The sequence below is a fragment of the Spermophilus citellus genome (genome assembly GCF_964194105.1).
Source record: "Spermophilus citellus genome assembly, chromosome: 4".
Taxonomy (NCBI): domain Eukaryota; kingdom Metazoa; phylum Chordata; class Mammalia; order Rodentia; family Sciuridae; genus Spermophilus; species Spermophilus citellus.
In genome coordinates this window covers 7,928,623-7,956,325 of record NC_138185.1, presented here as the reverse complement: position 1 = coordinate 7,956,325, position 27,703 = coordinate 7,928,623, and the positions used below count along the sequence as shown (strand labels likewise).

At 61.5% G+C, this 27,703-nt stretch overlaps 1 protein-coding gene across 3 annotated transcripts in view; it reads right to left on the bottom strand.

The window, feature by feature from the left end:
* BCAS4 (breast carcinoma amplified sequence 4) overlaps positions 1-27,703 on the bottom strand; it is a 271,892-nt gene that overhangs the window by 219,756 nt on the left and 24,433 nt on the right. The window contains exons 3-5 of one of the 3 annotated variants that reach the window (XR_014021532.1): positions 22,793-22,926; positions 21,169-21,269; positions 20,883-20,950 (exon numbers count right to left, since the gene is read on the bottom strand). Coding sequence is in view for 2 of the 3 variants with exons in the window: in XM_081290495.1 (XP_081146621.1) it covers positions 20,910-21,123; positions 21,673-21,727; positions 22,793-22,926 (403 nt within the window). In the remaining variant the exon portion in view is untranslated. Of the gene's footprint in view, positions 1-20,634; positions 21,124-21,168; positions 21,270-21,672; positions 21,728-22,792; positions 22,927-27,703 lie in introns of those variants that run through there. The other 2 variants (XM_081290495.1, XM_081290496.1) reach the window with 2 other exon arrangements.

The window sequence follows — 27,703 nt, the reverse complement described above, 5'->3', positions numbered from 1 at the left end:
AGCTCCTGGATCCATTTGGGATTCTGGAACTGTGCCAGCCGTGCTAAGTAAGGTGTGGAGCTCATTTTATTTTTTCCAGATGGTTATCCAGTTGTCCCAGCAGAAAAACACTCTAAAACAGTTCAGAGCCAACCACACATTTCTGTCCACCAGATCCGACCCTGTGAGCGGCCTTCTGGACACCTCTTACTTGGGTGGACATGAAGTCCACACCCCAGGAAAGTGGAAAGGTGGCTGACCCAGGAGCCTTGCTCTTGTGAAAATCTGCAGTGACCTTTCTACTGGTGATCTTGTACAGGAAGAGCCACAAACAAAGTCACCTGTCCCGGGCTGCAGTGGCCCTTGCTCTGGGAGGGGGCCTGTGGAAGTGGGCAGTCAAGGACTCCACTCACTTGACAGTGGACACACCAGGGGCCTGCACCAGGCCAGGGCCCCTGGAGCTGGAGGGACTGGGCTGGGATTCCTGGCGGGCTCCATGTCCTGGCTTCCCTCTCCCCAGGCGTCCTTTTGCCATTCAACACCAGGAAACTGGAACAGCCACCTCAGGTCATTGGTGGCCTCTTCCACACAGACGTTCTCATGTGACCTCACCCTCCTCTCTGACTGGGGAAAGTCCTTGGAGACTCCGGGAAAACTGGTGCATCTTAGCACCTCACCCTTCCACGACTTGTTCTGTGACCTTTAAGGGCAGTCCCTAAGCCACTCGCTGTTGAGACCGACCCTTGGGTGCCACTGCTCACCTGAGAAACAGCACACAGTCCTCCCTGCCGCGCCCACTGACCACAACAGCCACCCTTGCTGGCGCTGGGCGAGCACACACACAGCCAGCGGGCAGGAGCCATTATCATGGGTCTTCCTGAAGAGGAGGCTGTGGCCAGGAAGGAAGCAGCCAGGCTCGGGCCAACCGCTGAGCTGCGCACAGAGCAAGGCGCCGCCCGCAGGATCCCCTCCTGCCAGGCCCTGCCCGCCTCTGTTTTAGGACCTTCTACTGCTATGGCTCGGTCACATGGCATCCCTTCCAGCCCTCCCTGGTCCCTGGGTCAGGCCCTGGAAGGGGGAAGAAGCCTTCGAGAGTGGTGTCTAACTGCTTGTCTGAAACATCAGCTTCCCATCCAATCCACTGTCCCTGGGCAGATGGGGTGCGGAGAGTGCATACAACACGCCCACTGCAGCCACCCGGGGCAGCAGGGACAGTCCTGCAGATCCAGGTCCAGTGACAAAGCCAACGTGCTGGGTGCGTGTGCCCTCCAGCCTCCCCGCCAGCACAGGAGGACACCCAGCCTGCAAGGAGCACTGACAGGAAGGGGCCCCAGGGGGCTCTGGGTGCTGGCAGCATTGGTTGGGCTGCACAAATGTGTTCCACGTGTGGGCAGCTAGTGCTCCACACTCAGGTGCCTTGTTCTTTTTTCTCGTGTGTGTGTGTGTGTGTGTGTGTGTGTGTGTGTGTGTAACCCTGAGATGCTTAACCACTGGGCCACATCCCCAGCCCTTTTTATTTTTTATTTAGAGACTGGGTCTTGATAATTTGCTGAGGCTGGCCTTGAACTTGTGATCCTCTTGCCTCAGCCTCCCAAGTCGCTGAGAGTACAGGCCTGCACCACAGTGCCTGGCACAGGGGCCCCTTTCTATAATGTGTGCTATACTTCCATAAAGGTGGTCCCAAGAGAAAAATGTTGACTCTTCCTGAAACACAAGACCCACCTCTATCTTTTAATTCCAGAGATTTCCCAAACATTAGCACCACCCAACTCGTTCCTGCTTGTCCAGGGCCATCTTGTCAGATTCACACTTCCTTGACATTCTGACTCTGCACTGCAGTGTGAGGGGTGCGGTGTCTGCTGGGCCCTGAGGATTTCAGAACCTGGAGAACTCAAGACAACAGCAGGAAGCTGTCTTTTGAAGAAAGGAAAAGAAACGCACCTTCAGGGGCCTGGCCGTCCCCTGGCCTCTGGTTCTGCAGCCTCCCCTCAGCCAGGGGCTTAGAGCTAGCCGACTGCGACAGGCCTCAAGGGTGAGGCGCAGGGGCAGCTTCCAAGAAAATTCACAGGGGCGAAAAAGAAACTGACATCCCCACTGTCCTCCCAGCTGACCACAAGTGAGCGCCCACACCTTTCTGGGATGCCGGGCAGGGCCAGGGACATGGGGTCTGCAGGCCACATGCCCGCACTGCAGCCCACGGTTCCCGGCACAGCCTGCCCCACCCAGCACCTCATCCCTTAAAATAGCAGGCAGCAGGCGACACCCTTGCCACCGGATCCCAGATCCCGAGACATGGCTGCCCCAGGCCCCTCAGGGAGAAATGCAAAAAATCAATAACAACAAAAGCAGAGGAAACCCAAGTACTGGGGCCCAGCCTCACCCCCAAGGGGACTGTGACAGGCTCAGCGGGATTGGCGCTCAGCCTCCCGGGCGTCCACGGGAACATAGTCCTCAGTCCTATAGAGCTTGGGCAGCTCGGACACAGGGGGCCCTGGCGCGGGTGATGGCTGCAATGACAAAACGCAGAGGCTCTGTCGTGCCTGGCAGCCATCCCTGGAGACCTGGGAACTCCAGTCACCCCCCAGGGGAGCCTCCCATGCCAGGTGTCCCTGCCCTCTGGCAGCACTGCCTGTGACAGCCAAAGCCACCGCCTGAAGGGGACCCAGTCCGCCAGGGGGGCGCCATCTCCACAGCAGAGGCCGCTGTGGTCCTGAGATCAGGCTCAGGAGACCCTGTAGGGAAGACCCTCGAGAGCAAGCTGGCGGCCGTGGGCCAGTGCTGCCGTGGTGACCACGGGACCCATGGGCCCATAAGGGAGACAGCTCCACGGGGCCTGCCCAGAGCCCATGCAGCGTGACCAGTGGAGACAGACTGCTCGCCAGCCCCGTGCCCATCCACGCCACCTGGACCTTGTGCCGACACGCCAGCGCCTCTCACGAGCTCATGGCCTGGTTTCTGGGGGGCACTTGCACAGAGCCAAGGCTGGGAATGGAGGGTCCCATTGAGCAACTTGCCCCAACCGGCTGGAGGGACCCAGGGAAAGCCAGGATCGAGCAGGACCACCCCCAACTGGGGGTCAGACTAGGCCAGACACTGGACTCTCCCGGAGTTTTATGAAGTCCTGGGGCCTGGGCTCCACACCCGCGCCTGGGATCACTGATCTGGGTGAGGCCTGGGCTTGGGGTGTCCGAGGCTCCTGTGTTTCTCATGAAGAATGAGGCTGACCCCGATGACTGAGGCTTGCCAGGAAGGAAAGGAGCGTCTTCATGGGACCAGGCTCTGCTCCCTGGGGCCCAGCAGATGGGCAGGCAGGTAAGGTCAAGGGGGACAGAGGCAGCAGACCCCTTGGCCACCCTCTCCCTTCCCCAAAGCTCCGGGCCATTCCAGCTCCTGGTCACCTCTGCACCCTCCAGCCTGCAGCTGCAGCCAGAGATGCCAGGGCAAAGACGCAGCCAGCCCACAGTGACCGATGGCTGTGCCCTCGCTGTGCCCCACACAGACAGCAGGACAGCAGGCAAACCCAGACTCGGGATGACCCAAGTCTCCTCTCATCCAGGCCCATCCCCTCCCCCATCTCACAAGTGCATGACAAGGCACAAAGGCCTGGGGACCAGGAAAGGGGCCAGTTCTCCCTGGAGGGGCTGGGGGTCCCTGAGGCTGAGTCATCTCGGATGACAGCAGCAGAGATGCACCGGGAATTAGAGGAAGGGAGCAGGAGCGGTGGGTGGTCCGCTCCAGGCTGGGGAACATCGCAGCAAGCAGGGCATGGAGGGGGCAGGGGAGGCGGCCCCTCTGGCTAGAGTGGGCCGTGCAGGCAGATCACACGGGCTCCTGGCGGCCACGCAGAGAACTTGACCCACGAGCCCCAGGGAGACTTCGCAAGGACTACACAAGGGCTGGGATATAACTCAGCAGTGGAAGCTACCAAGCAAGATGGGGTGTGTGTGTGTGTGTGTCTGTGTGTACACTTAGGTATGTTTTACAAAGAGCAGAATGAGAACAGGCAGCAGGGGAGAGAGGAGGCTGTCAAAGGTGTCCCGTAAGGTGAGTGTGACCAGGTTCTGCCTCTAACCCACCCCAGCCAAGGCCCACCCCCCGCCCACAATGATTGGGCCAGGCCCAGGCATGTGACCCATCCAAGGATTCTAAAGAAGAGAGAACAGACCCTGGTGTCTAGGGACCTCACATCTGCCTGTGTCAACACCTTGACCTCTGAAACACCAGGACAAGCCATCCACCTTGGCCAAGGGTCAGCCTCACAGGAGGCAAAAAGAACACTCCATTCAGCCAATCCTCAGTCAGCCATTCGTGGGCTGCTTGTGGGTAGGAGGGCAGGGCCCATCTCCACCTGCCCCTCTTCTCCCAGAAACTTCCCTGGCTACTTCCTGCCCTGGTGAATCAGTGGACACAGGTATCCCTGCAGCACCTGGGGAGTGAGCCCTCAAGGACCACGTGCAGCCCAAGTGGGGCAGCGGTGGGGACCCGAGTTTGAGGGTGTCTACACCTCTTCCTCCTGGCCCTGGCCCTGGCCCTGGCCGAGGCGGTTCTGGGAAATGTAACTGGTATGTCAGTCTTCATCCAGGTGTAGAACTTGAGCCAACAGCATTCTGCAATCCTGAAAAGACATGGCCTATCTCCTCCTGACCTCTAGGACCCAGGAATGGCAAAGAGTCTATCAAGGGTCAGTGTCCAGGCCAGGCCTGAGCCAATGTCTCAGCCCTACCAAGTGGCCTCTCCAGGAAACCCCCTGTTCCTTTGGAAATGGATCTTCTAAAGAAGACGGCTTTGAAAACAGGAGGAAAATCAATAGGATTATGAAGGAGCCCAGGGGAAGGGGAGGCCCTGGTAGCTTAGGATGCAATCCTAGGCCCTGAGGCCTGGTGCAGGAGAGTCCCCGGGGCATCTGTCCTGGAGAAGGAGGGGAGCCAGGAAAGGGGGACGCTGGAGAGGTGAGCGCGGGGCACCGGTCAGACAGGTCATGACAGAGACGCTTCTCTGGTGTGACCTGGAGGCACCCACAGGGCCTCCAGGAGAGAAGCCACTCCAGACGAGCTGGGTCTCCTTTTTCGAATGGGTCGCCGCCTGGAACATTCAAGAAAGGCCCCGGAGGCCGGCACCGCTCCCTTCAACCCAGGACCAAGCGCTGACATCTAGGGGAGGCTCTGGAAGGGGGTGCCCCGCTACCGCTACCCGGCCAGCAGCAGGACCCACCCAGCCAAGGCCCGCCCCCCGCCCACAACGATTGGGCCAGGCCCACGCACGTGACCCCAGCAGCCAATGAGAACCGCCCCTGGGAGTTTTTGCGGCGGTGGAAGTCACTCTCCTCCCCGGGTCCTGCGAAGGGCCGCGAACCTGCCCCAGGCCTCTTCCCGCGCCCCTCCCCACGCCCTGGGCCCCGGCTGTGCGCGAAGCCAACACAGGGGCGAGGGGGCACCCGTGCTGCCTGAGGCTGAAATAACCCGGGGCTTCTGCTCAGGAGCCAGGGCATCTTCTTCCTCGCTTCGGCCCTGTTGACCGGGTTGCCGTCACTGAAACCTCGAATCCTGCCACAATAGCCATCCCTAACGATGCCAGCCGGGGACCTGGGGCAGCCTCCCGAGTCTGCAGGTGGGGCAGGACGGTGAGGCTGAAAGTCAGGCAGACCCCTCTGAAGCTGCGGAGGTGCACACAGCTTCCCGGGGTAGGGAGCAAGACCCCAGTCACTCGCACACCAGAGGCCACCGGAAACCACGCCCGTTTGCTCTTGGATGCCATGGCAACCTGCAAGACAAGGTCTCTCCGTGTCTCAGAGGTCCCAGGAGCAAGGGGACTAGGCAGCTGGGCCCAGCTCCAGGCCAAGCCTCTGCCCATCAACCCACAGGCTCCTTGAGGACAGAGCAGCACACTCAGCCCCAAACAGTCTGGCCTGCACTTTGCACCCCTGAGAACCTCAGAGGAACCCTCAGAGTCCTCCAAGGGGTCACTAGGCCCCCTGAGGTCAGCCAGGTAAGCAGAGGTATCCCAGGATCTGGCTCCCCACCCCCACCTCCCGGCCTGCAGGCAGGGATGCTCCACTGCTCAGGGATGGAGGTCAAGACAGGAAGCCTGAGCCCTGCTCCCTGACCTCCTCCCCAGCCTGCACCAGGCCCAGAGCCCCCCCCTGTCCTCTGTTAGGGGCCTGAAGCCCGCCTGCAGTCTTCTGCAAGAGGCTCGCTGGACCCTCTGCCATTCCCATGTCACTTCCCCCTCTGCCCTGGAAACCCCAGCTCCCAATCTGCAGCTGCAAGCCAGGGTCACGCATGCTTAGTCTGCTTGGTGATCTAGTCAAACCCGTTGCCAACTGTAAAACCAGACTGCAGATTTCTCCTGGAAAATCATCTGGCAGCTCGGGACCCATAGTCCCTGGTGGCCTAAGATCACTGAGGAACAGCTGCCCTGAGACCTTCCCCATGTCTGTGACCTGCTGCTTCTGGCAGATGTCCGAGCCCCTCCTCCCTCTCCCCTGGCAGTCTGCACCACCAAGCAGCTTCTTTCTGACAAAGACCCCTAATGGCAGTCACAGCACGTCACAAGGTGAAACCTCACGCCCCAGCTGGGCTAGAGCCCCTCTTCTGAAGCCCCTGTTAGAACACCATCTGCCCTGAAGCCAAGCCTACCGAAGTCAGGGGCCTGGATTGCCCTGTGCCGCGCCCACACCTGCTTGCAGAAGCCCTTCACGGCCCTTCATAAGTCCTGTCCCTTCCCTGGATCTACCCGCAGCGAAGCCCGCGTGCGCATCCCAGCCCTGGACTGGTACAGACCAGGGTCAGTAGCTTCTCTGTAAAGAACCAGACTGTCGATATTCTAGGCTGTGGGCCCCACGGACTGCTGCGACTACCCCGCTCTGCTCGGTGGCACAAGAGCAGCCTGAACAACACGTGGACCGAGGACACGTGCCATTCAGATAAAACTATCCACACAAACAATGGCAGCCAGATCTGACCCCAAACTTCTGAACTAAAGCTGTCCTCCCAAACAGAAGTGACAAACTCTTGCCCACATTTCCCATACAGAGGACACTGCATAGCTGGCCACCAGCCCTAGGCGGCCAGGTCTGCCTTGTGAGTGTCCTTGGGCCTGATTTCATTTGGCTGGTGGCTCTTGGGTCACCATTGTGAGCCCAGCCTGTCAGGGCTCACTCCGAGCAGACAGGAGGTGCACACTGCAGGCCACTGGCCCCAGCACCCTCTGCCCCAAAGGAAGCAGACTGCACTGCAGCCCAAAGGCCTGCTCCCGAGGGTCCCAGGTCATCCCTGACCACCCACAGCCTCCCAGCCCCGAGAGGCGGAAGTCCTTAATCCCATCTTGCAAAACAGGAAACTGAGACAGAGAGTCACTTGGTCATAACCCCCCACTAAGAATTGACAGAGCTGGGATTTGAACCCCAGGCCCACCCAGCTCCAGCATCTGTGCGGCCCAGCACCAAGCCTAGCGCTGAGCGGGACTGGGTGAGCCCTTAGCAGGGCCCGATGTCCCTTCAGCCTGGTGACCCTGGTCAGCAGCTGACTGCACACACATTTAAAATTGAGTTCATTGCCAACACTAAGAACTGGGGTATTTCAGATAGATATAAAGTGCCCATTTCTCTTAAAGAAAAAAAAAATGAGCTGTTCAGCTACGGTAGGCCCACGTTCCTGCAGGGTGGAGAGAGATGGCCCTTGGATAGAACATGCACCATCCAGTGAGCCACGGTCCCTGCCTGGCCTGGCTCTCTCACCCACAGGCCCTGTGGACCCTGAGCACTGGGATGGGGGTGGCTGCAGGCCCATGGTGCTCCCTCAGGCCTAGAGGATGCAGGACATGCAAGGCCTTTGCTTCCAAGGCTGAACCCTGGGCCCTGTGAGCGTGGGCGGTGCAGCTGGGTCCACCACCAACCACCACACCAAGTGACTGCTGCCTTACCCACTGTCTCCTCTGGTGCTCAGAGGAGCCCGGGAGCCACGGGCTGTGACAACGCCCGCTTCATAGAGAGCAGGCGTGGCGGGGCCAGGGTCACTCAGCCGGTAATGGCTGGGCTGGACTCAAACCAGCTCCTCTGAGGCTTGGCTGCAGCCACGGCCCTGGCCAGTGCACAGGGCTTTCCCCGGGGCTGGCCTCACTTCTCCATCCTGGCTCAGGGCTCTCTGTACCTCGGGTGGTGCCCGCCTGTCCTGCCTGCAGTGTCCCCGCCAGGGCCCGCGTCCTCCAGCTCTCTGACAGCTGTGAGCAGAGCCCTCCCCTTTCTCCCTAAGCGGCCCCAGCGTGTCCAATCCTGCCCCAGGGCTGGGCTGGCCAGCTTCCCAGAGCCAGCCCCCTTCCGCCCGAGCCCTCTTGCCCAGCCTGGCCTGACCCAGTGACCACAGCAGGGAGTGGAAGTGGAGCCACAGAGGCCCTAGTGACGGAAGCACGGGGCCGGGGGCTCCCAGAGTGGCAGCCGGTGGCAGGTGGCCCCGCAGTCAGGATGAGCTGGGCAGCCTCGCAAAGGCAATGCCAGCCCTTGGCAACAGATCTGGAAGGTTCCTGGATCCCCACGGACCCTGCTTTCAGCTGGAGGGAAGGAGTGTCGACATGGAAACCAGCAGAGGGGGATCCGGAGGAAGTTCTGCCAGGACGCTGGCCACCAATCCAGGCTCCCACAGAGACAGCCTGCGGGGAGGCGGGTCACAGGCCCCCAGCACCCAGGACCAGGGCTCCCTGGGGCACCCGCTCTGACCCAGAGCCTGACCTAGGTTGAGGGACGGTACTGTCTGTGCTTGACCCCACCCCGCACCCGCTCCTGGACTCTCACCCCTCCTGCAGCTGATGGTTTGTGTCACCCTGTGGGGCCTCAAGGTGCCTGGATGTCACCTCTCACCGCCGGGCCCAGACTGTAACTGTGTGATCCCGTGTCATTACATGCCTGGATTTTTTGTGGAGCACCCTGTTCCAAAGACCCAGATCTGCAGGTGTCACAGAGCCTTTTACAAATGAGGAAGCCAAGACTCTGCAGACCCGACCACTGTCACGTTTTACGTCTGTGTACCCAGATGGTCCCAGCCAGCCACTGAGGCCAGCCTCAACTCCCCTCACCCCTCGCACCCCATATATTTGACTCCACCTGCCCTTTTTATCTTTGGAGACAGGGTCTCACTGAGTTGCTTCGGGCCTTGCTAAGTTGCTGAGGCTGCCTTGAACTTTCGATCCTCCTGCCTCAGTCTCCCGAGCTATGGGGCTTTCAGGTGTGTGCCACCACGCCACCGAGCTCCATGTCCCTTTTTAAAATGGATTCCAAGCTTCTCTAAAAGCAATGGAAAGATCTGGTGCTGTGGACAGTGCTGATGTGCCACCTCTGCTCTGCAGGGGACACGTGCCCTCCTCTGCAGCGGTCTCCCGGCCCACCTCACTCGCTTCTGCCATCCGCCTGGTGCCTCAGAGCCGGGGTTGCTGCCCCCAGACCACACAAGCTGGTCTGTCTCCTGTTCCCTGGCCCGAGGCTGCCTTCCCTGCGCTGCCTCTGCTCTGGCCCGGCCAGGGTCTGGGGTCTGTCCTGACTCAGGTCCCTGTGCCCGCTGTTGCCTCGACCTTCCCGACCTCAGGGGGCTGCCCTCCTGTGCCACGGCATTCCCTCGCCTCAGTTGTGCCTGCCCACCTCCCACCAGACTCTGCACCCAGGGGACCCTGGGGCAGTGGATGGCACGAACAGACCCAGAATCAGATGGGCCCCCGCGGCCGGGCGGAGGGCTGGGGGCTTTGGTCCTGCCACCTCAGGGCTCAGAGGCCCAGCAGTGACCAGGACAATCGTCATCTCATGAGGACGCCCGCCGGGGCCCGACCCATGCTGCTGGGTGGTTAGAGCTGGGTCCCTGCCATGGCTGGCTCTGAGACGGGGAAATCTGGTGAAATCCAAGTACAGTCTAGAATGCAGTCCTGACCCAGGGTTTGGTTTTGACAGCTGTCCCAGGATCTAAGATGAGGACAACAGGGAAACTGGACCTGGGGGGGCCACGCGTGGAACTCTCTGTGAGTCTCTGTGAGTCTCTGTGAATCCGAAGTTATGCAAGTAAAAACGTCATTTTAAAATAAATGACGTGCACGCCCTGGTGGCCTAGGCAACGTGCCAAGGAGACAGTGGTCACACGCGCTATGGATAGCAGCCACACCGCGCCCACAGTCAAGCCTGGCGTTGGCCACTGCTGCCACCGCTGACCCCGTGTGCAGGTGTGGGAACTCAGGCGGGTGCAGGGTGTCCCTCAGCAGGTTCGTGGTCTCCAGGGTGGGTCGCAGGGCGGGCCCCAGGACTGCGGGCTGCGCAGTCACACGGGCCTGGTCCCTGGTCTGGGGCAGTGCCGGCACTGTCTTGACATTCTGTGACCAAGGGACCATGTACTGTCATTTGCACTGGGCCCCAGAAATTCCTTAGCCAGTCTGGGCGACAGAACTGAACTGTAAACCAGGATCTGTGTCCTTGGGGTCTTCATCCCGCACCAGCACTCCAGAGGCCTCCCCTGGAGGGATCCGTGGACAACACGTGGCCTGGAGCAGCGCCATCAGGGGACCAGCGCTTCTGGCTGAGAAAAGTCCCTGGGCCAAAGAATGAGGCCAGAATGGTGGTGGGATTTGGGGGCACATTGTAGGGATCTGGCCGGAGCCGGGGTGACCCACCACCCTCCACACGTGGAGAAGAGTCCTCGTGTCTCTCTGGCACTGGGGGTTGAGGCTGGGCGCTCTACCACTGAGCCACATCCCTAGCCCTTTTTATTCTGAGAGAGTCTCGCTAAGTGGCCCAGGCTGACCTCAGACTTGCCATCCTCCTTCCTCAGCCTCCTGAGTGGCCAGGATCTCAGGCGTGCACCACCACAGCTGGCTGGAGGTCCTTCCTAGCTCAGGTGACAGGGTGGCCACGCCCACGGGCCTCACTCTTCAGTGGCCTCCCTGGCAAAGTGAGATCTGCCACCGTCCCAGAGGACAGCCTTAACCCAGGTGCAGCCAGTGCCCAGCCCCCACATCACTGTCCTGAGTCCACAGCCACCGTTGCCTGAGGCCTGGCAACTGGCTACTGTCACCTCAGAGCCCTTCGGTTGGCACTTCCGTGCTGAGTTATCCATGGGGTCCTTGCTGGCCTGGCTGGTGGCCTGGGAAGCGTCGGGATGCAGTGCTCCAGAAGCAAGGGGCATTAGGAGGCCATTAGGTGCCCCAAGGCCACTCAGAGGAGCCACCAGTGCCCGACGTGGGCAGTTGTTGGCCATTTTGTTCCAGCAAAGCCAGAGGGGCCCACCAGCCCTGGCCCTGCCCCGCCCCGAGATGCCCCCACCCCCAGCCTGCCCAGCGCAGCAGCAGGACCCCCTCTCCCCACTCCAGCCCCTGGGGCCTCTGCTCCACCCCCCTCTTTCCCCAGAAGCTTGTGCCCTGGGGGCTGGTCAGCCCCTGGCCCCAGGCAGTCCTGCTCCCACCTGGGCCCGGGGCCTTTGGCTCTGCAGCCTCACCCTTCACCAGAGACACCAGGCTCTGGCCTCTAGGGCCCTGTCACAAGATCTTAAAGTCCTAGGCTGCCCAGTCTGGGCCACCAAGAATGCAAAGGGACAGTTTTCAAGGTTGGGGGTTGACATTTGAGAGGGAGAAATGAAAAGAGGGAGCACAGGACAGAGATCTGAAGAGAATCAGGAGGAAATAGGAGGAGAGAGTGGGAGGGAGAGAGAAGGAGGGGGATGGAGGGAGGGAGGGGGAGAGAGAGAGGGGGAGAGGGAGAGAGATTGGAGGGGAGAGGGACAGAGAGATGGACAGAGAGAGAGGAGAGGGAGGGACAGAGAGAGAGAAGAGGGAGGGAGGAAGAGCCTAAAGCAGGAGGAGGGGGTCCAGAGACAGAAACAGTGGAGAGGTGGACACAGTGAAGAGGTGGGAATGAGCACACAGCCCCTGGCCACCACAGGGACCCTGCCCGCGTAGCCCCCCACTGCCGCAAGCCCGTGCTTAGAGGGCCACCCACTGCAGGTGCAGGCCTGATGACCATGTGCCTGGTCAGTCCTCAGGCTTCTAGCCCCGCCCCTTCCCTCGATCCACCCCTGGTGCCTGGTGGCTGGATGCCTCTGGCCCTGCATTCCACCCTCTGATCTCCACCTACTGCCTGCTCCTCCCCCAGGCCCTGTTGGCTCCACCTGCAGAAGCATCCAGACTCCTGTTCACGCAGCAGCTTGGATCAATCTCCAGGGAGTTACACGGAGTGAAAAAATCCAATCCCAAAAGGTTACAGGCTCTTATGATTCCATTTATAGAACATTTTTGAAATGGCAGAATTCGAGAAACGGAGGGCAGGTTCGTGGTTTCCAGGGGCTGCGCAGGGAGGGGAAGGGGACGGGGAGCCCTGCTATGAAAGGGCAGCAGGGAAGCCCACAGAGCTGGGGCTGCCCAGCCACGTGACTGGGATGGCAGAGACCTGGACCCCGTGAGGAAGAGCGGGAGGCACAGCACAGGGAGCTGGGGGAAGGCAGGGGAGGGACCCCCCAGGAGACCCCCCACCTCAATCTGGGGAGGCCCGGAGAAGATGGACAGGTGGGGTGAGGTCAGTGTCCTGGCTGGCCATCCTGCAGGGTTCACGCTCATGACCACTGGGGACAGGCCAAGCACACCGCACGGCTCTGCTCTGAGGACTCCTTTCTCTGTGTGCTGGGGTAGAGCCCAGGGCCTGGTGCTGCTGAGCAGATGCTCCACCCCAGCCACACGGACGGACGAGCTCAGTAAGGAACGTCACTGAACACCTGCACCTCCCGTCACCTCCACCGAGTCGGGCCCACAGCCTCCCTCCCTGGTGCATCCGGCGTCTGGGCAGCTCCAGCCCCGACCCCAATCCCCACCAGGCGTACCCAGCCAGAGCCATCTGGTGAGACTGAGGACAGACTGTGGCTCCAGGGCCGAGTCCTCACACTGACCCGGACTCCGCTCCTTTGGCTGCCAGAGCCCGGTGCCCAGGCCCCTGCGGCCCACATCAGGCCTCGGCCACCAACCTCCCCGGGAGGCTCCTCCCCCCATCTGCCCATAACCCTCTCCTCCTCCTCTCCCCCAGTGCGTGGCACCAGGAGCAGGAGCCCAGCTCTGCTGTCCCGTGTCCCAAGGGCCTGAAGCAGCCTGGCTCCTGCAGGTGGTTCAGAGATGAGCAGGAGCAGAGATGGATGGCGGTGGAGGAAGGAGTCAAGCCTGGCCCCAGGGAGCAGCCCAGAGGCCTGGAGAAGCATGTGGGGGGAGGGGTGGGCTGGGGGCAGAGGGAGAAACCCTGCTCTGAGCTCCCAAGATGCTCTCAGTAGAGCCAGAAGTGAGGTTTGGGGGGCAATTGTGAACTCATGTCTGAGGACCCTAGGGCCAAGCCTCAGGGACACTCCCCCCCATCTGCCCATCCCCTGACAGATGAGGGTGGGAGTAGAAGTGGGATCCAGGACTTGAACTTGGACATCAAGTCAAAAGTCCCACGCAGAGCTGCCAACATGACAGCAGAGTCCCTTCCTCCAGTGCAAGGAATTGTGTCCCAGACCCTCAGATGGCGAAGTCTCCCTTTCTAGCTGTGTGACTTTGGCCAGGTTACCAACCTCTCCGTGCCTCCGTTTTCCATCTGGAATTCGGGGTGGGAGAGCTCCTGCCCGGTCGGCGTGACGTCACAGAGCTGCCAGGCACTTGGCGGATAGAGTGCCCAGTGAAGACTGGCTGGTGTCACTATTACAGCTCCCCAGTCCACGTTCGAGGGAACTGTCCTCATTAGCCCGTGAGCGCCCGTGCACTGGTGCAAAACTGTACTTTGGGTGTTAAATGCACTCAGCTCTCACATGGGTCACCCCAACTCCACGGTCACCACAGGAGTCAGCTCAAGCACCACTGCACTTCTAACTTGGACCTTCAACAGTTAGAAGCTCCAGGATTACTTAGCCACTAAGAGGCGTGGCTCACCTGTCAATCAGAAGGCCTGGCTCACGGTGCTCCAGAGGCACGGGAGCACAAACATGGCTACTGCCAGCCCTACACGCAGGGTCCCGGCTGCACACTTGCATTTCTCTCCCCCACCCCATTTTTTTTTTTTTCGGTACTGAGGATTGAACCCAGGATGCTTAACAACTAAGCCACATCCCCAGCCCTTTCTATTTTTTATTTAGAGACAGGGTCTCGCTAAGTTGCTCAGGTCCTTGCTAAATTGCTGAGGCTGGCCTCTGACTTGCAATCCTCCTGCCTCAGCCTCCCGAGCTGCTGGGAATACAGGTATGCACCACAGCGCCCGGCTTCCATCTCTCTTGAAGTACTGAACCCCTCCTGCCTGCCTCCACATGCACTGCAAGGGGCACGGCCTGGGGGCTCTGGGACCAGCTCCATCCCAGGCAAGAGCTGCCAGACAGAAGGGGCAAAGAGGCCAGGGGCCTAGATCTCCACTCTGGGCCAAGGAGCCCTCATAGCTGATGCTCTGTGATGCCCAGGCCCGAGCCTGCACTCCCTGCTCCGAATCTCACTCCATTTAAAACCAGCATCTCCCCCTCTGCCTGAGGCTCTCAGGTTAATCATTAGGCTCCCCAAGTAGCAGGAACTTTGACCTTGACTTTGTGGGCCTGGCAATGTGACAAGGTGTGACAGTATCTGCCAGAACAGGCACCTGGAAGTGTTCACTGCTTAAGGAGATGTGGTTCCTTTCCCCACAGAGACTGGACTGTGAGCAGAGCCAAGGTCAAGTGCTTCTTGGGCACCAGAGGGGCTGTTCCAGCTGAGCGTCGTGGGCATCTGCCCCTCTGTGCCCTGAACCCAGGACCTGCTGCTGTCCACATGGCCCAGCCCCCGCCCAGCCTGACCCCCCCACATCCCGGCCGCTCGCTCCCGGGGTCTTTTCCTCACCTATCCCTGGGCCTCCCCAACCTCACTGCTCTGTCAGGCACAGGAGGCAGCCCAATTCATCATTGTCCCCAAGAGTCCTGCCTGTGTTTGTTGTTGGTATTTTTTAGGTCCCGGGGATGGAGCCCAGGGTCTCCTGCAGGCAAGAGCATGACCACGGAGTTGCGCCCCAGCCCCCTTTCTTTAAACTCATAGATAAAAGCGGGGTCCCGTGGTGTCCTGAAGTGTGGACACACTGTGCGTCAACCAGGCTCAACTCCTGGAGGTAGAACAGCAGTCACCTCAGGGAGGGGCCAGTCAGTGGGCACTAAGTGCCCTGGAGACGGGGGCAGGAGCCCTGGTGTGGTACTACACCGTGGGGTGACAGCAGATAGGGACGGTCCTGTAAAGCTCAGAAGTCTTGTTTTCAGGGTGGACTTTGAGCCCAGCAGGGACCGGCCCATCATCTCTTGTTAGGTGCAAACTCAGAGCACGACTACGACACTCCCAGGTCCAGGAGCTCGCCACACACCCGTGGGTCCTGAGGGGCCCTCTGTGGTGCACTTGGTTCTGGTGAGGACACGGCTCAGAGGGCAGCGGGACCCAGCACTGCCCGGGGGCTGGCGGCAGAACCGCCTCAGCCTGCACGGCTCCTCCCGCCATGATGGAGGCCACCGGGTCACCCTGTCTCCTTCCCCCCAGGGTCTTGGCGAGGTTCCTGGGAGGAGCTGAGATGGGGGTGGGGACAGAGAGAGCGCCTGTGCGTGGCGTGTGTGTGACACGGGAAGACGGGGAAGAGACCAGCAAACACAGTGATGGAGAGACGCACCTGGGCAGAGGCACGGTGACGGTGACAGAGACAGACAGGGGGCAGGACAGCAGGGAAGAGACCGATGTGCGGCGACGGCAGAGGCAGAGGTCTCCACGCAGCAGGAGCCAGGGCCTGGGGTGGAGACCTGGTGGCCAGGTGGGCAGGGTGAAGGTGGCCCCTGGTGGCCGTGCCCAGGTGTGTGACTCTATTTCCTAGTGTCCCAGGACACACCCCCAGGCTGGGCCATGAAGAGGCCATCCTCCGCCACCACCTTGGCCAGGCTGGCTGTGTGGGAGCAGGACAGGCTGGTCCAGGGGGACGGTGGCTGGTGGGGGACAGCTGCCCTGCCCCCTCCTGCTGGTGGGACCTGGTGGCCTCAGCGGCTCCTGCGGGGCTCACTCTGGGGGTATTCTGACATGGGAACTGTCCACAACAACAGTCCCAGCAGCAGGTCCTTACTGAGCACCTACTATGTGCTGGGACACCTCGGCTCCTGCTCTTACCTCTGCCAGCTGACCAGGGGCACATGGGCTCGCCTCAGTGACACTTCAGTGGCCAATGATGGCAACCCGATTCCCTCCAGGATCGAGGGAGCAGTGGTGGGGAAGGGGCCCGGGGCACCCAGCACCGCGTAAGGACGTGCAGTGAATCCTGTTTCCCGTCTCCAGGCCGCGGCCCAGCGCGGTGCCCAGGGGAGGGCAGAAGTCTGCCAACTGGACAGCGAGGCCTGTGCCTCGGTTCTCACCGGCCCTACCAGACTGGGGAGCTGAGACCCTGGTCCTGGACCCTGGGCGGCGGGCGGCAGGGTCACACGCAGGCCCGGCCCTGGGCGCCTGCACTTAGGCTCCGGTGCAGCTTAGAGCTGTTCATTTTGGAAATTTCCGACACCCACAGGAACACACAAAGGCTAGGGGACTAAACTGTGTCCCCACGAACCTTCACCGAACACTGCCGCCCGGGCCATTGCCTCCAGGGACATGTGGCGGCTTCTGGGCACCTTTTGGTTGTCACAGTGGGGGGCTGGAGGCCACCTGGACTGGAGTCCAGTGGGTCAGGCGGGAATGCTGCTCGTTCCCTCGCAGGGCACGGCGCCACAGGCCCAGCCGTCAGCGGGGCCAGGCTGCTGGCCAGGCTGAGTGGGTGCCCCCAATGGGGAAGTGACGCTGTTTCCAGGTAGGCCCCCCCAAAACTCCTCACTGTCAGAAGGAACCTCCCCATCCCCCTGAGACCTCGACAAGAGTGCTGCGCGGGAAAACGCAAGGTTCGGAACCAAAGAGTCAGCCAGGCGCCCTGACCCCCCGCACACGCCCTGACCCCCAGCACATGCTCCCCGACCCAGCACACACCCCAGATATCTGTGATGGGGCGAGGCAGCCACCTGGCAGGGGGTGGGCAGGTGGGGCGTTCTGCCCCCCCACCCCACGGTCCTGTTAATTTCTGCTCAAGTTGCACAGTGCGCAGGGGGAAGGCACCTGGAGACCCTGGGTCTGGTGGGGGCGGGGTGGGGCGGGGGTGGGGGTGCTCCCTCCCGCCACCAGCCAACCCGCCAGACTCCTCCCGGGCATCCTGCAGGGGGGAGGTGACCCTGGAGGCAAAGCCCCCTTGCTCCAGGCTGGATGGGGCAGGGAGGGGACAGAGCTGGGGGCCACAGGGGTGGGAGGGGAGGGACACCAGACTTGGTACCCACCAACAACTCCTAGGCATCCCTGCCCAGACCACCTGGGCCTCCGTCCCAGCCCATGATGACGCTGCTGGCTCTCTACTGCCTGGAGACGTCCCCAGAGAAGTCTGAAGCCAGGAGGACCCAGGGGCCTCTGAAACGCCACTGAACGCCCTCACCGAGCACCTGCTGCGCTAAATGCTGGCGAGGGAATGAGCAGACCCAGCGGCCCCTGCCTCATTCCAGCTACCAGGGAGGCTGGGGCAGGAGGATCCTAAGTTCTAGGCCAGCCTCAGTAACTTAGCAAGTCCCTGTCTCAAAGGAATGTAAAAAGGGCTGGGATGTGGCTCAGCGGTAAAGCACCTCTGGGCTCAATCCCCAGTCCCAATAAACAAAGAAAAAATACTGGCAGTTAATTAAAATTAAAGACATCCATATATTAAGCAGGCCAAGAACATGTGTGGTTGGAGCCGATTTGGCCTGAGAATCTCTAGTTTGCCACCCCGGGCATCGGGGCTGTGGCCCGCCCGGGGGAAGAGGACAGTTGGGAGAGACAGAGAACAAGCTCAAGGCTGGGCCAGATCCAGGCTCTGTGACCTGCACCGTGTGGCCCTGGGCAAGTGAACAACACTCTCTGATGCTCAGGTCACTTTCTTACAAACTGGAACACGATGTCCACTTCGGGGGTTATCATAGGACATTGAGACCAGGCACAGGAAGCCCCTCTTGTGTAGCAGATGCTCAATGAAACGCTGGCTGCCAGGCGGCTCTTAGTTTGGCTCCTGCTAAAGGCTGCAGGGCCCCGCTGCAGCTGGCGCAGAGCCCTCTCATGCCTCCCTGGTCTCAGAGGCCTCCAAATGGGTGGGGCCTGAGGGGGACAGGTCGCCCACCTAAAATGCAAAGCTGGGGAGGGTGCTGAGTAAGACCATGTCTGCGACAGATTTTCCCCGTGATGTTTAGCATTTAGAAAAACTGGTTGCTGACTGTAAGACCCTGGAAGAGTCCTATCAACCCCAAATGTCCAGCTTTCTCCCCCAAATAGGAAAACCTGGCCACCTCTGGTCCCCAATTACACAAGGCTGGTGCCAAGCAATTTGTACCCCTTAGATGAGGGGCACAGTTTGCCACGGCCCCAGTACTCCCTCTGCCCTGCACTGGAGACACTCATTTCTGACCCGATGGCCCCCTGGGCACCTGTGGGTAAATCTCCTGCGGTTCCTCCCTGCCCTGCCTGTGGACCCAGCTCCTTCTCCCTCCAGCTCCTCTGAACGCCTGTCCTGGGCAGGTCTGAGCCTCCCCGGGCCCCTGCTGGCCCTGCTGGCCCTGCTGGCCCTGCTGGGGGCGGGGTGAGCAGGTGGGCCAGGCATGGCGGCCAGGACGCCATCCATCTGCCCAGCAGGCAGGAGGGACGCGGCCTCACTTGATTCCGCTATTAGCCCAAGAGGCTCCCTGGAAAGCACCACATTCCTCTCCATCGGAAACTCCATCCCCATGACACCCCATGGACACTTTGGCCCGCAGAAAACAAACAGTGCTTCACGGCAGATTAGCCAGGTGGCCCTGCGCCTCTGGGCACGTGTGCCAAGGGAGGGCTGGGCCCTGGCTGGGACAGGCCTGGGGCATCTGCTGAGGTTTCCCTTACGGTTCAGAGTCTCCCAAGGTCCCCTCTGCACAGGTCTGGAGCCACCTCCAGATGGAGGCTTGGTGTGCGGGGCCAGGCGGCAGCTTCCCTCGGGACAGACCCTGGGACACTGGTGCTCAATTGGAGCCTCCCCCAGGGCTCTTTTCTGGTGAGAAGAGGGTCCCAGACCCCCTGGGGTGAGGCTCTCACGGAGCTCAAGGCCCAGCAGGGACCCTTCAGGCTGAGGAAACTCCCCAGGACAGCATCCCATGGCTCCGCCGGCGCCACTCAGCTCCCACATCCGAGGCCCACAGGACAGTGATGTCTGCTGCCACCTTGGCTCAGCAAGCAGAGCCGACCAAGTCACCCTGCTACACACCCTCCCCAGGCCCCTCCGGACAGTGCTAAACTCCTCTCTGTGGCCTTAGACCTGTAGGATCTGGCGCCTGCCACCTCCCTGACCCGCGGCCCCTCGGCCAGCCTGCGCGGACTTCCTGCTATTGCACAAGCGCCAAGCCCCGTGGCCCCAGAGCCCCTGCACCTGCAGGTCCCTCTGCCAGGAGCACCCGTCCTGGCCCCAGACAGCGTGTCCTCCTCATCCACCTCCTGGCCTCCATGGCCCCTCCCCAGGGCTCTCTGAGCTCTCAACCAGCAGGCCAGGGCCCCGCGGGCGCAGCTGGCCACCGGATGTTCTTAGGATTCGGTCAGCGTCTACATTCTCCCCCCAGACACGCTGTCCTCCAAGGCGACAGGCTGACAGCTAAGCCCTCGGGCCCAGGAGATAACACTGGCGGAGACCGGAGATGGGAGATCCCACAGATCTCGTGGATGGAGGCCGGGGTGGACAGGGAGGTCGGTCTGGCTGGAGGCTCGCACACTGAGGGGCCATGTGGACGCATCATTGAAAACTGGACCTTGACGTGGGGCAGCAGGAGGACGCGGGCTGCTGACCAGGAGAGCATGTCCATTGTGCAGTGGGGACGGACCCCTTCCTGGGCCTCGGTGCCACGTGCCAGGCCACTGGACCCAGCGTGTCTCCTTCAGGCTCAAAGGCAGAGGGAAGCGCGGGCTTCAGCAGGGGACCTCCTGAAGGAACCTTGGCCACCACACCCCTCGGGCCGCCCAGGCCTGTCCCAGCCCCAGATCACAGGGTGGTGGCGGGGGCCGGGCCCCCTGTGCTAGGATGGCGGGGGACTGCTTCTGTACTCTGTGCCTGGGGCACTGGGACCCGGGCCTCCCCCTGCAGCTGCAGAGGGAGGGAAGGGAGGGAAGGAAGGGCTGGAAACCAGTTTTCCCTGTCCCTGTCCCTGGTCCCCGACCCCCAACTCCCCTTCCAGCTGATGAAAGAGCAGGAAAGGCAGGACACCCCAAGAGGCCCGCGGGCTCCAGGGTGAAGGCTGAGGCCTCTCCCTCTGGCTGCAGGAGGGTCCCCACACCTGCTGGGGGAGGGCCATGGGGAAGGGGAGCACAGGGAGGGGCGCAGGGCAAGACCCGCCTCCAGGGTGGGGAGATGGGGGGGGCAGCTGAGCCCCAGGGAAATGACCCAGGGGACCCAACCCTGCCTGGGCCCCTCAGGCTGCCTGGGTGTGGATCCCGCCTGAGGCCTCAGCCTTAGCAGGCCACCCGGGAAGGCACTGCGGACAGACCCCAGACGGGACAGACCCCAGACGCGGAATCCTGGCTTTGGGAATAAGGACAGGCAGACGGACGGAAGAGCCATCCGGCGGTTCTGCTCCTCTCTGGTGGCAAGTTCAGCACTGCCTGGCTGGGAGCAGAGCCCGGCCCTGGGTCCCTGCACCTGGCTCCTGCCTGGGCCATGAGACCCCTCAGGCCTTGTTCCCCCATCTTTGAGGCAGCAGCAATGAGCAGACCTACTTAAAGAGGGGGGGGTGGGAGGCCCCTGCAGCTTGCTCCCGGGAAACCCTTGGCCCACACACTTCCCCACCCCTCCCCCAGACAAGCCTGGTGGGGCCAAGTTCAGCCCCGGTTGCTGAATGACTCACCTCTGGGGACGTGCTTCCTGGAACAAGTCACCACAGGTAGGCCTGGGCCCTGGCCCCAGCGCTGCAGTCTGGTGGAGGTGAGAGGGAACAGGTCCTGGCCTGCCCAGACACCACGGACCCTGCAGAAGCAGCAGCTGGGGCCCCCAAAGGCCTGTCTTCCAAGCCCAGCACTGACCTCCCCCTGCAGCCTCGGCCCGTCCGTCTGTCCGTGGAAGGCCCATGAAACCTTGCAGACCACAGACTAGAGGGGAGGGGAAGGGCAGAGCCAAGAGCCCCCACTCGGCACCTGCTGTCAAGAGGGCTGCAGGAGGCCATGCCGAGGTCACCGTCCCCTCTCCCGTGGTGTGCCTCTAAAGCAGTCAGTGGGCAGGCTGAGCTCCTGGTCACCTGGGAACATGCACTGTGACCCAAGGAAGGCAGGACAAAAGCAGCCCATGACTTCATTTGTCATCGGAAGGTAGAAAGCGGGAGTTTGGAGAGAGGCAGGAAGTGGTGTGAACTCGGTCTCAGAGGGATCCAGAGGGGACCCTGGACCTTGCGATCCATGAGGCCACTGTGCAGTCCCCTCCGAACTCTGGAGGCAGCCAGGTGAGGGGCACATGTCCCCGGCAGATGCAAGACGACAGGGAGCTGGGCTGGGAGCCGGGGCCTGGGCCTGGAGAGTGGCTCCCTGGGGACAGCTCAGGCCTCACAGTCAACTGCAGCCTGGTCCCCGGGAGCCTACAAAGGCCCAATTCTGTGCCAGGGCTGCTGAGGGGCTCTGCTCCCCTGTGAGGTGGGTGACATTCACCCACAGCTGGGCAGGGGCGCAAGGTGCACACTGGGTGCCCGCAGGACCTGGCGCGCTGTAGACAGAGGGCGACAGGCACAGAGGGGTCCAGGCAGAGCCCAAGGACTGTGAGAACCGCCGTATGGCTGGACAGGGCAGCCGGTGGGGCAGGTGCCTGTCCCCAGGGGCAAGGCTGGAAAGATCAACCAGGCCCCAGCCACTACAGCTAGTGTCCTGAGGCAAGCCCTCCGTCCCTGGGCCTTGGTGGGTCTCCCCAGCTGTAGGAGAGGTGTGACAACCAAGGGGCCTTTCTCAAAGGCCGCTGAGAGAAGCCAGGGCCCCAGGAAGTGGCACAGGACACACTGACACGAGCCCTGAGCGGCGCACAGACCAACTCACCCCAGGGCGCTCGGCACCCTGACAGCGGGGCGGGAGTCTGCTGCACTTTGAGGGGCGTTGATCAGCACCCGGGGACTCCACGGCACATGGCTAAAGCACCCCGGCTGAAATGTGCTGACCGACTGTCTCCAGAGGTGGACGAGTGTCCCCTGGGCGTGAGGGTCAGTCGTGGTATGTGTGGTGGTGGAGTCTTCATTGTAGGGTCCGTCTGGCCTCCATTTTTGCATCAGAAAAAGGGACACAACAACCCCTCCATCCTCGGGGGTCGTAGGGAGACTCCAGGACAGAACAGGATGTGGACACCTCTGCACACGGCCACCTTCCGGGCCCCTCCGCCTGCTTCAGGCTGACTCAGGCAGTCTCACGAGGCCCATCCTGGCCTCGTCCTGGACGCGGCCCTTGTCATCGTCCTTAGTTTATAAGGACAGAGTGGGGGGTGCTGCTTCTGCTTCCCGTGGTAATCCCAGGTGGGGCACAGAATTTGGCAAACAGTAGGCACTTAATAAACTTTGGGTGCATTGTGTGAGCAGGCCCAGCAATGCAGCTGAGGTGCAGGGCACAGAGAGGCCCGTGCCTGAGGGGGGCCAGGTGAGCGCCCACAGCCCTGGGGCCAGGCAGACCACTTCCTGTCTGCTGAAGGGGAAACTGCCCTTTGAACTCCACTTCCTGAGCCTTCTCCCCGCTCCGGGGTCTGGGAGGAAGCAGGGAGAAGCCCTCCTCACTTTGGGGGGCAGATACTCACATTCCTGAAGGAGGGGAACCTGGCAGAGCCCAGTCACCTCCACAGGGCCTGCGGAAGGCCCCGTGGTCCCGCTCGGCCTGACGCACGTGGGCTTCCAGGAGGGCAGCGTGGTGCCCAACCATCCTGACGAAGGCCTGGCAGAGAGACAGAGAGTCCCTGAAGCCACGTCTGCAGCGGCCTGGGGCACATTCCTGGGCGAGCTCCCACAGCTGGCAGGACCACCAGGTCCTTGACCACTGGCCCCAGCCTCCCTCCTCCAGGCCCAGGGCTCCTTGCAGGGCCTAGCAAGGCCTGCTTGGTGGGGAGACGCTTGCAGATGCCCCAACAGTAACGGTGGCAGCTTCTGCCAGCATCTGCCCAGTCCTGCTGGTGTCCTGTGGCTTTCTCCCCCAGGGACCCTCTTTTTAGCCTCCATTGTACAGAGGAGGACAACGGAGGCACAGGGAGTTTGGGTCACCTGCCCAAAGTCACATAGCCAGGAAGCAGTAGAGAAGACACTCAAAGCATGTCTGTCATATTTCAAAGCCTTTTTAAAAAAAAATTATCATTAAGAACGGAATTTCTTAGCCAGGCATGGTGGCGCACACCGGTAATCCCAGCCACTCAGATGACTGAGGCAGGAGGATCTCAAGTTCTCAAGGCCAGGCTTAGCAACTCAGCAAGACCCTCAGCAACTTAGTGAGACCCTGCCTCAAAATCAAAAGGTCAGGGCATGTGGCTCAGTGGTTGAGTGCCCTGGCTTCAATCCCCAGGGCAAAAAATACACACATTTTTAGGAATGGCCCCAAGGCTCACTTTGATAGTTGATGAACACTGGGATTCGGAAGGCCCCAGGGGCCAGGCAGGTGCAGAGGACCAGGCAGAGACTGAGGAACGCTGGGTCCAGACCCACGGGGACCGACCAGCCCAAGGCCTCAAACGCAGAGGTTCCAACTGAAAAAGCTGTCCGGAGTCAGACCCTGGTTAGAATCCAAGTCCCCCTCTCCCCAGCCAGGTGCCTTTCCCCAAGTTGCTTGATTCCTATTAGCCTCAACTTTCTCATCTGTAAAACGGACAACAGCTCCTTATTAAAGAAGCTAAATGCACATATTACGAGCTCACTGGGGTGTGGCTCAGAGATAGAGCACTTGCCAGGCACGTGCAAGGCCCTGGGTGCCATCTCCAGCACTGACGGAAAAGAGAGGGAGAGGGAGCCCATTAAATGTTAGATGTTATTATTTTTTAAAAAAGACATTCCAATTTTATGCAAAGGCTGTGGTTTTATTCATGCCAGCAATAAACCCGCACTTTAAAAAATACTATGTAGGCCCCGGAGAGCCCGGCACGACCCTCTGTGACCTCTGGTACCATTTCACACCTTTCTCTATCAGCGCGTGTGGGCATGTGTTCACTCGAGGTGGCCGGTGCAGTGCCATCTCAGACAAGCACCGCCTCCCCGGGTTCCCTCGCTCGTTCTGATAGTGAAATGGAAACAACCCTTGCACCAGGTCTGGCACCGGGTGTCCTGCACTGCCACCTCCACCCAGCCCTCCCCGCTGCCCCCATCCCACATCCATCCTCCGTCCCCTGGGTTCCTCCACAGTGGCCAGGTCACTCTGTTTCCACGGGGCCAGTGCCCGGCACCCCCTGCTTGGGTGGCCCTGCCTGTCTCTCAGGCTTGAATTAACCTTGTGCCCTCAGAGGTCCTCCCTGACCACCTGACCTCACAGTGCCCCTGAGCCGCTGTGGAGTCACCGGTCTCCAGCATGTGGCACTGCGAGGGGAGGTGCTGAGCCAGCACCGGGGCCTGGTGGGCAGAGGGGCCCCCAGAGGGCCTGGGTGCATGCGGAAGCAGGGGAGCGGGGAGCGGGGAGTGGGGAGCAGGGGAGCAGGGAGGGAGCACCTTCTTAGCAAACACCAGGCCTGGGTGAGCCCGAGCCGCAGGCATCCGCTGGGCGCTGCTGCCTGGTTCTGGCTGCGGCTGGGCTGAGAGGCTGAGGAGCCACCTGGCATGCGCGTGCAGGGTGTGCATGTGTGTGTGTGTTGTGTGTGAGTGCATGCAAGCATGTGTATGTAGGCATGAGGGAGCGTGTGCACGTGAGCATGTGTGTGAGTGTATTTGTGTATGTGTGAGGATGTGTGTGTGCACATGTGTGAGTTTGTGTATGTGCTATGTGTGAGCATGTGAGTGCTGTGTATGTGTGGGCATGCGTGAGTGTATGTGTGGGCATGCGTGAGTGTATGTGTGCATGAGTGTGTACACATGAGTGTGCATGTGAATGTGATCGTACATGTGGGGCACATGTATGTGTACATGGGAGCGTGTGAGGGAGTGTGAGGTCTCTGGATGGCCAGAGTGTGAGTGGGGGGGGCATTGTGAGCATGTGTATGTGTGTGAGTGCATGTGTGTGCCTGTGAGTGTGTTTGAGAGTGTATGTGTGTGTGTGCATGTGGGGGGCGTTGTGAGCGTGTGCAGTGTGTATGTAGTATGTGTACATGTATATATGCATGAGTGTGTGTGTGAGCATGTGTGAGCTTGTGGTTCGTGTGTGTAAGGCCCCAGGGCGGGGGAGCTGCTCTAACTGGCCGCAGCAGTCCCTGGCCAGCACATCTGGAGGTGACCAGGGAGCGGGTCCCCTTCCTCCAGCCAACTCCGACTTCACCCTCCCATGAGCCGAGGTGGGGGGAGCGCAAGCCCCCTATGGCTCTGGCCGTGGCTTCAGCCCTGGTTCCAGCTGTGGCTCCGCCGCCGCCTGCCAGGGCAGCAGGGCCAAGCTGCCACGGGAGGCTGGCGCTGGCCGGGCCTGAGGCCTGACTTGGGATGAAGCCAGCTCGTCTGTCCCCAGGCCAGGGTGCAGTGGCAGAGGGGACAGAGGGAACAGGTGGACAGCTGGGGCCTGGGGGTCCCCTTGCCCTTCTCTGGGGGAAAAGGCCGCTGGGAGGCGGCAGGAGGCGGGCAGCCAGGCTTAGGCGCGGGTTGACTGAGGAGCGGGGCCTGTGGCCCAGCCACCGGGTGTGGGGGGGTGTCCAGGCAGGGCCACTCCGTGCTCCGGGACAGTCCTCACAGCCCCCACGGGCAGGTCCCTCCTCGGGGCCTTGGGCCAGTCTCTGCTCGCGGGGCCTCCGCCTTTCTTCCGTGGAGCGGGGCTGGCCCCGGGCTGCGGCGGTGGAGGCCAGTCTCATGCCCGCAGAGCCCACAGCAGGCGCCCTGTGCGACTGACAGGGGACCAAGTGCTGCCAGAGAGTCCCCGCCGGGTGGGTCCCACGGATTCTGAGAGCAGGGTGGTCTCAGGGTGAATGCCACTGACTCGCCAGTCACCCGGGGCCCCCAGTGGCAGGCAGAGCATGGCCGTCACTCCAGACGAGGCTGCTTGTCTCAGTGACAACGGCTGCCACCTCGTCACTGCCTGTCCTTCTGACGCCCGCGTGGTGCCAGGCAGGGCTGCTGGCTCACTGCACCCTGGACCATGTGAGGGGCGACGGCACGTCCCCAGCTGGCCGGCGAGGACGCGGGCTCTGGGAGGCTGCGGGCTCTGGATGGCCAGACCCGAGCCCCGGCTGTCTGGCTCTGCACTGCCCCCGGGGACCGCGAGGTTCTCACAGCTCCTCTTTGGTTGTCCCCTGTTTCATGTCGGCTGGCGGAAAAGCGAACTCTCCTCTGCTACAGGAGTCGTGCCCTCTTGGAGCCTTGGGGACCCGGTCACAGAGAACTCTCTGAGCAACGCTGTGCCCCTGGGGCGCTGATACAGGGAAGCGCCCCTCAGGCTCAATGTTGGGGAGACTCTCGGGCAGCCCAGAGAGTCCTACTCCGCGGAAGGGGACAGTTACCGCTCTACCCAGCAGGGAATGGGGGTGGCCTTCCAGCACCGGCCCCGTTCACAGGCCCGTTCACCATCTCCACCAAGACTTTTGGGACCGGCCGCTGGAGTAACAGAGCAGCCACTTCGGGACACAGCTGGGAGGTGCTAGGAGTCCCCGTGGCCACAGCTCCTCCGCCCAGCCCTGACCCCACACCAAACAAGACCCCCACAAACACCCCCCCACAGACGTCCAGCAGCATTTGTCCCTCACAGCCAAGTCCAAGCCACCCAACGTCCATCAACTGATGATGGACAGTGGCCACGGGCTCACCCACAGGCTGGGGTACGGCTGGCTCAGCCAGGACACAGAAGGAAGTCGTGACCCCACCGTGAGGCGGGCGTCAGGTGACTGAGGGAAAGCAGACGCTGAAGGCCACTGCGGCTCGGCCCCCCTGGAGAGGAGTCCAGGGCAGGCCACAGAGGGACGCTGGACCTGCGGGCCCAGGGCTACTGAGGGGTTTCCTGAGAAGGTGGCCTGCAGTGAGACAGCAGGTGGCTGCACAGCCTGGCAACAGGCCCTGGACACAGGACCCCCCACAGGGGCTGCCCTCCTGGGGACCCGCGGGAGGCGCTCTGTTTTCTCCTGTCCTCGCTTAACAACAAACTTGACACCTTGGCCCAGCAGGAGACCGCCAACCGCTCAGAGCAATTCTAACAACGTCCAGCAGTAAAATGACTGTGAGTGTCACACTGTTGAGGTGGGAACCCTGTACAGCAGGGTGCCCTGGACGAGGGGGTGATGCGTGGCCTGGGTAGACTGCGTGAGATTTTATCACCCTGCTCAGGCTGGCACAAGAGGTAAAACTTATGAAGTGTTTGCTTCTAGAACGTTCTACATGATATTTTTGGACTGAGGTTGACCACAGGTAACTGAAGCCATGGAAAGTGAGACACAGATAAAGGGGTGCTGCTGTGATCAATTTGTACTTTCTCAGGGGAAAAGGGACAGTAGCCCCTTTGATGGTCCTGTGCCCATCCCTAAACTGGAGCTCTACAGCCGAGGGCCTTGCTCTTTCCTGCCCCCGGGCCTTTGCACGCGCTGTTCCCTGTCTGGATTCTCCAGGGTGTGCTG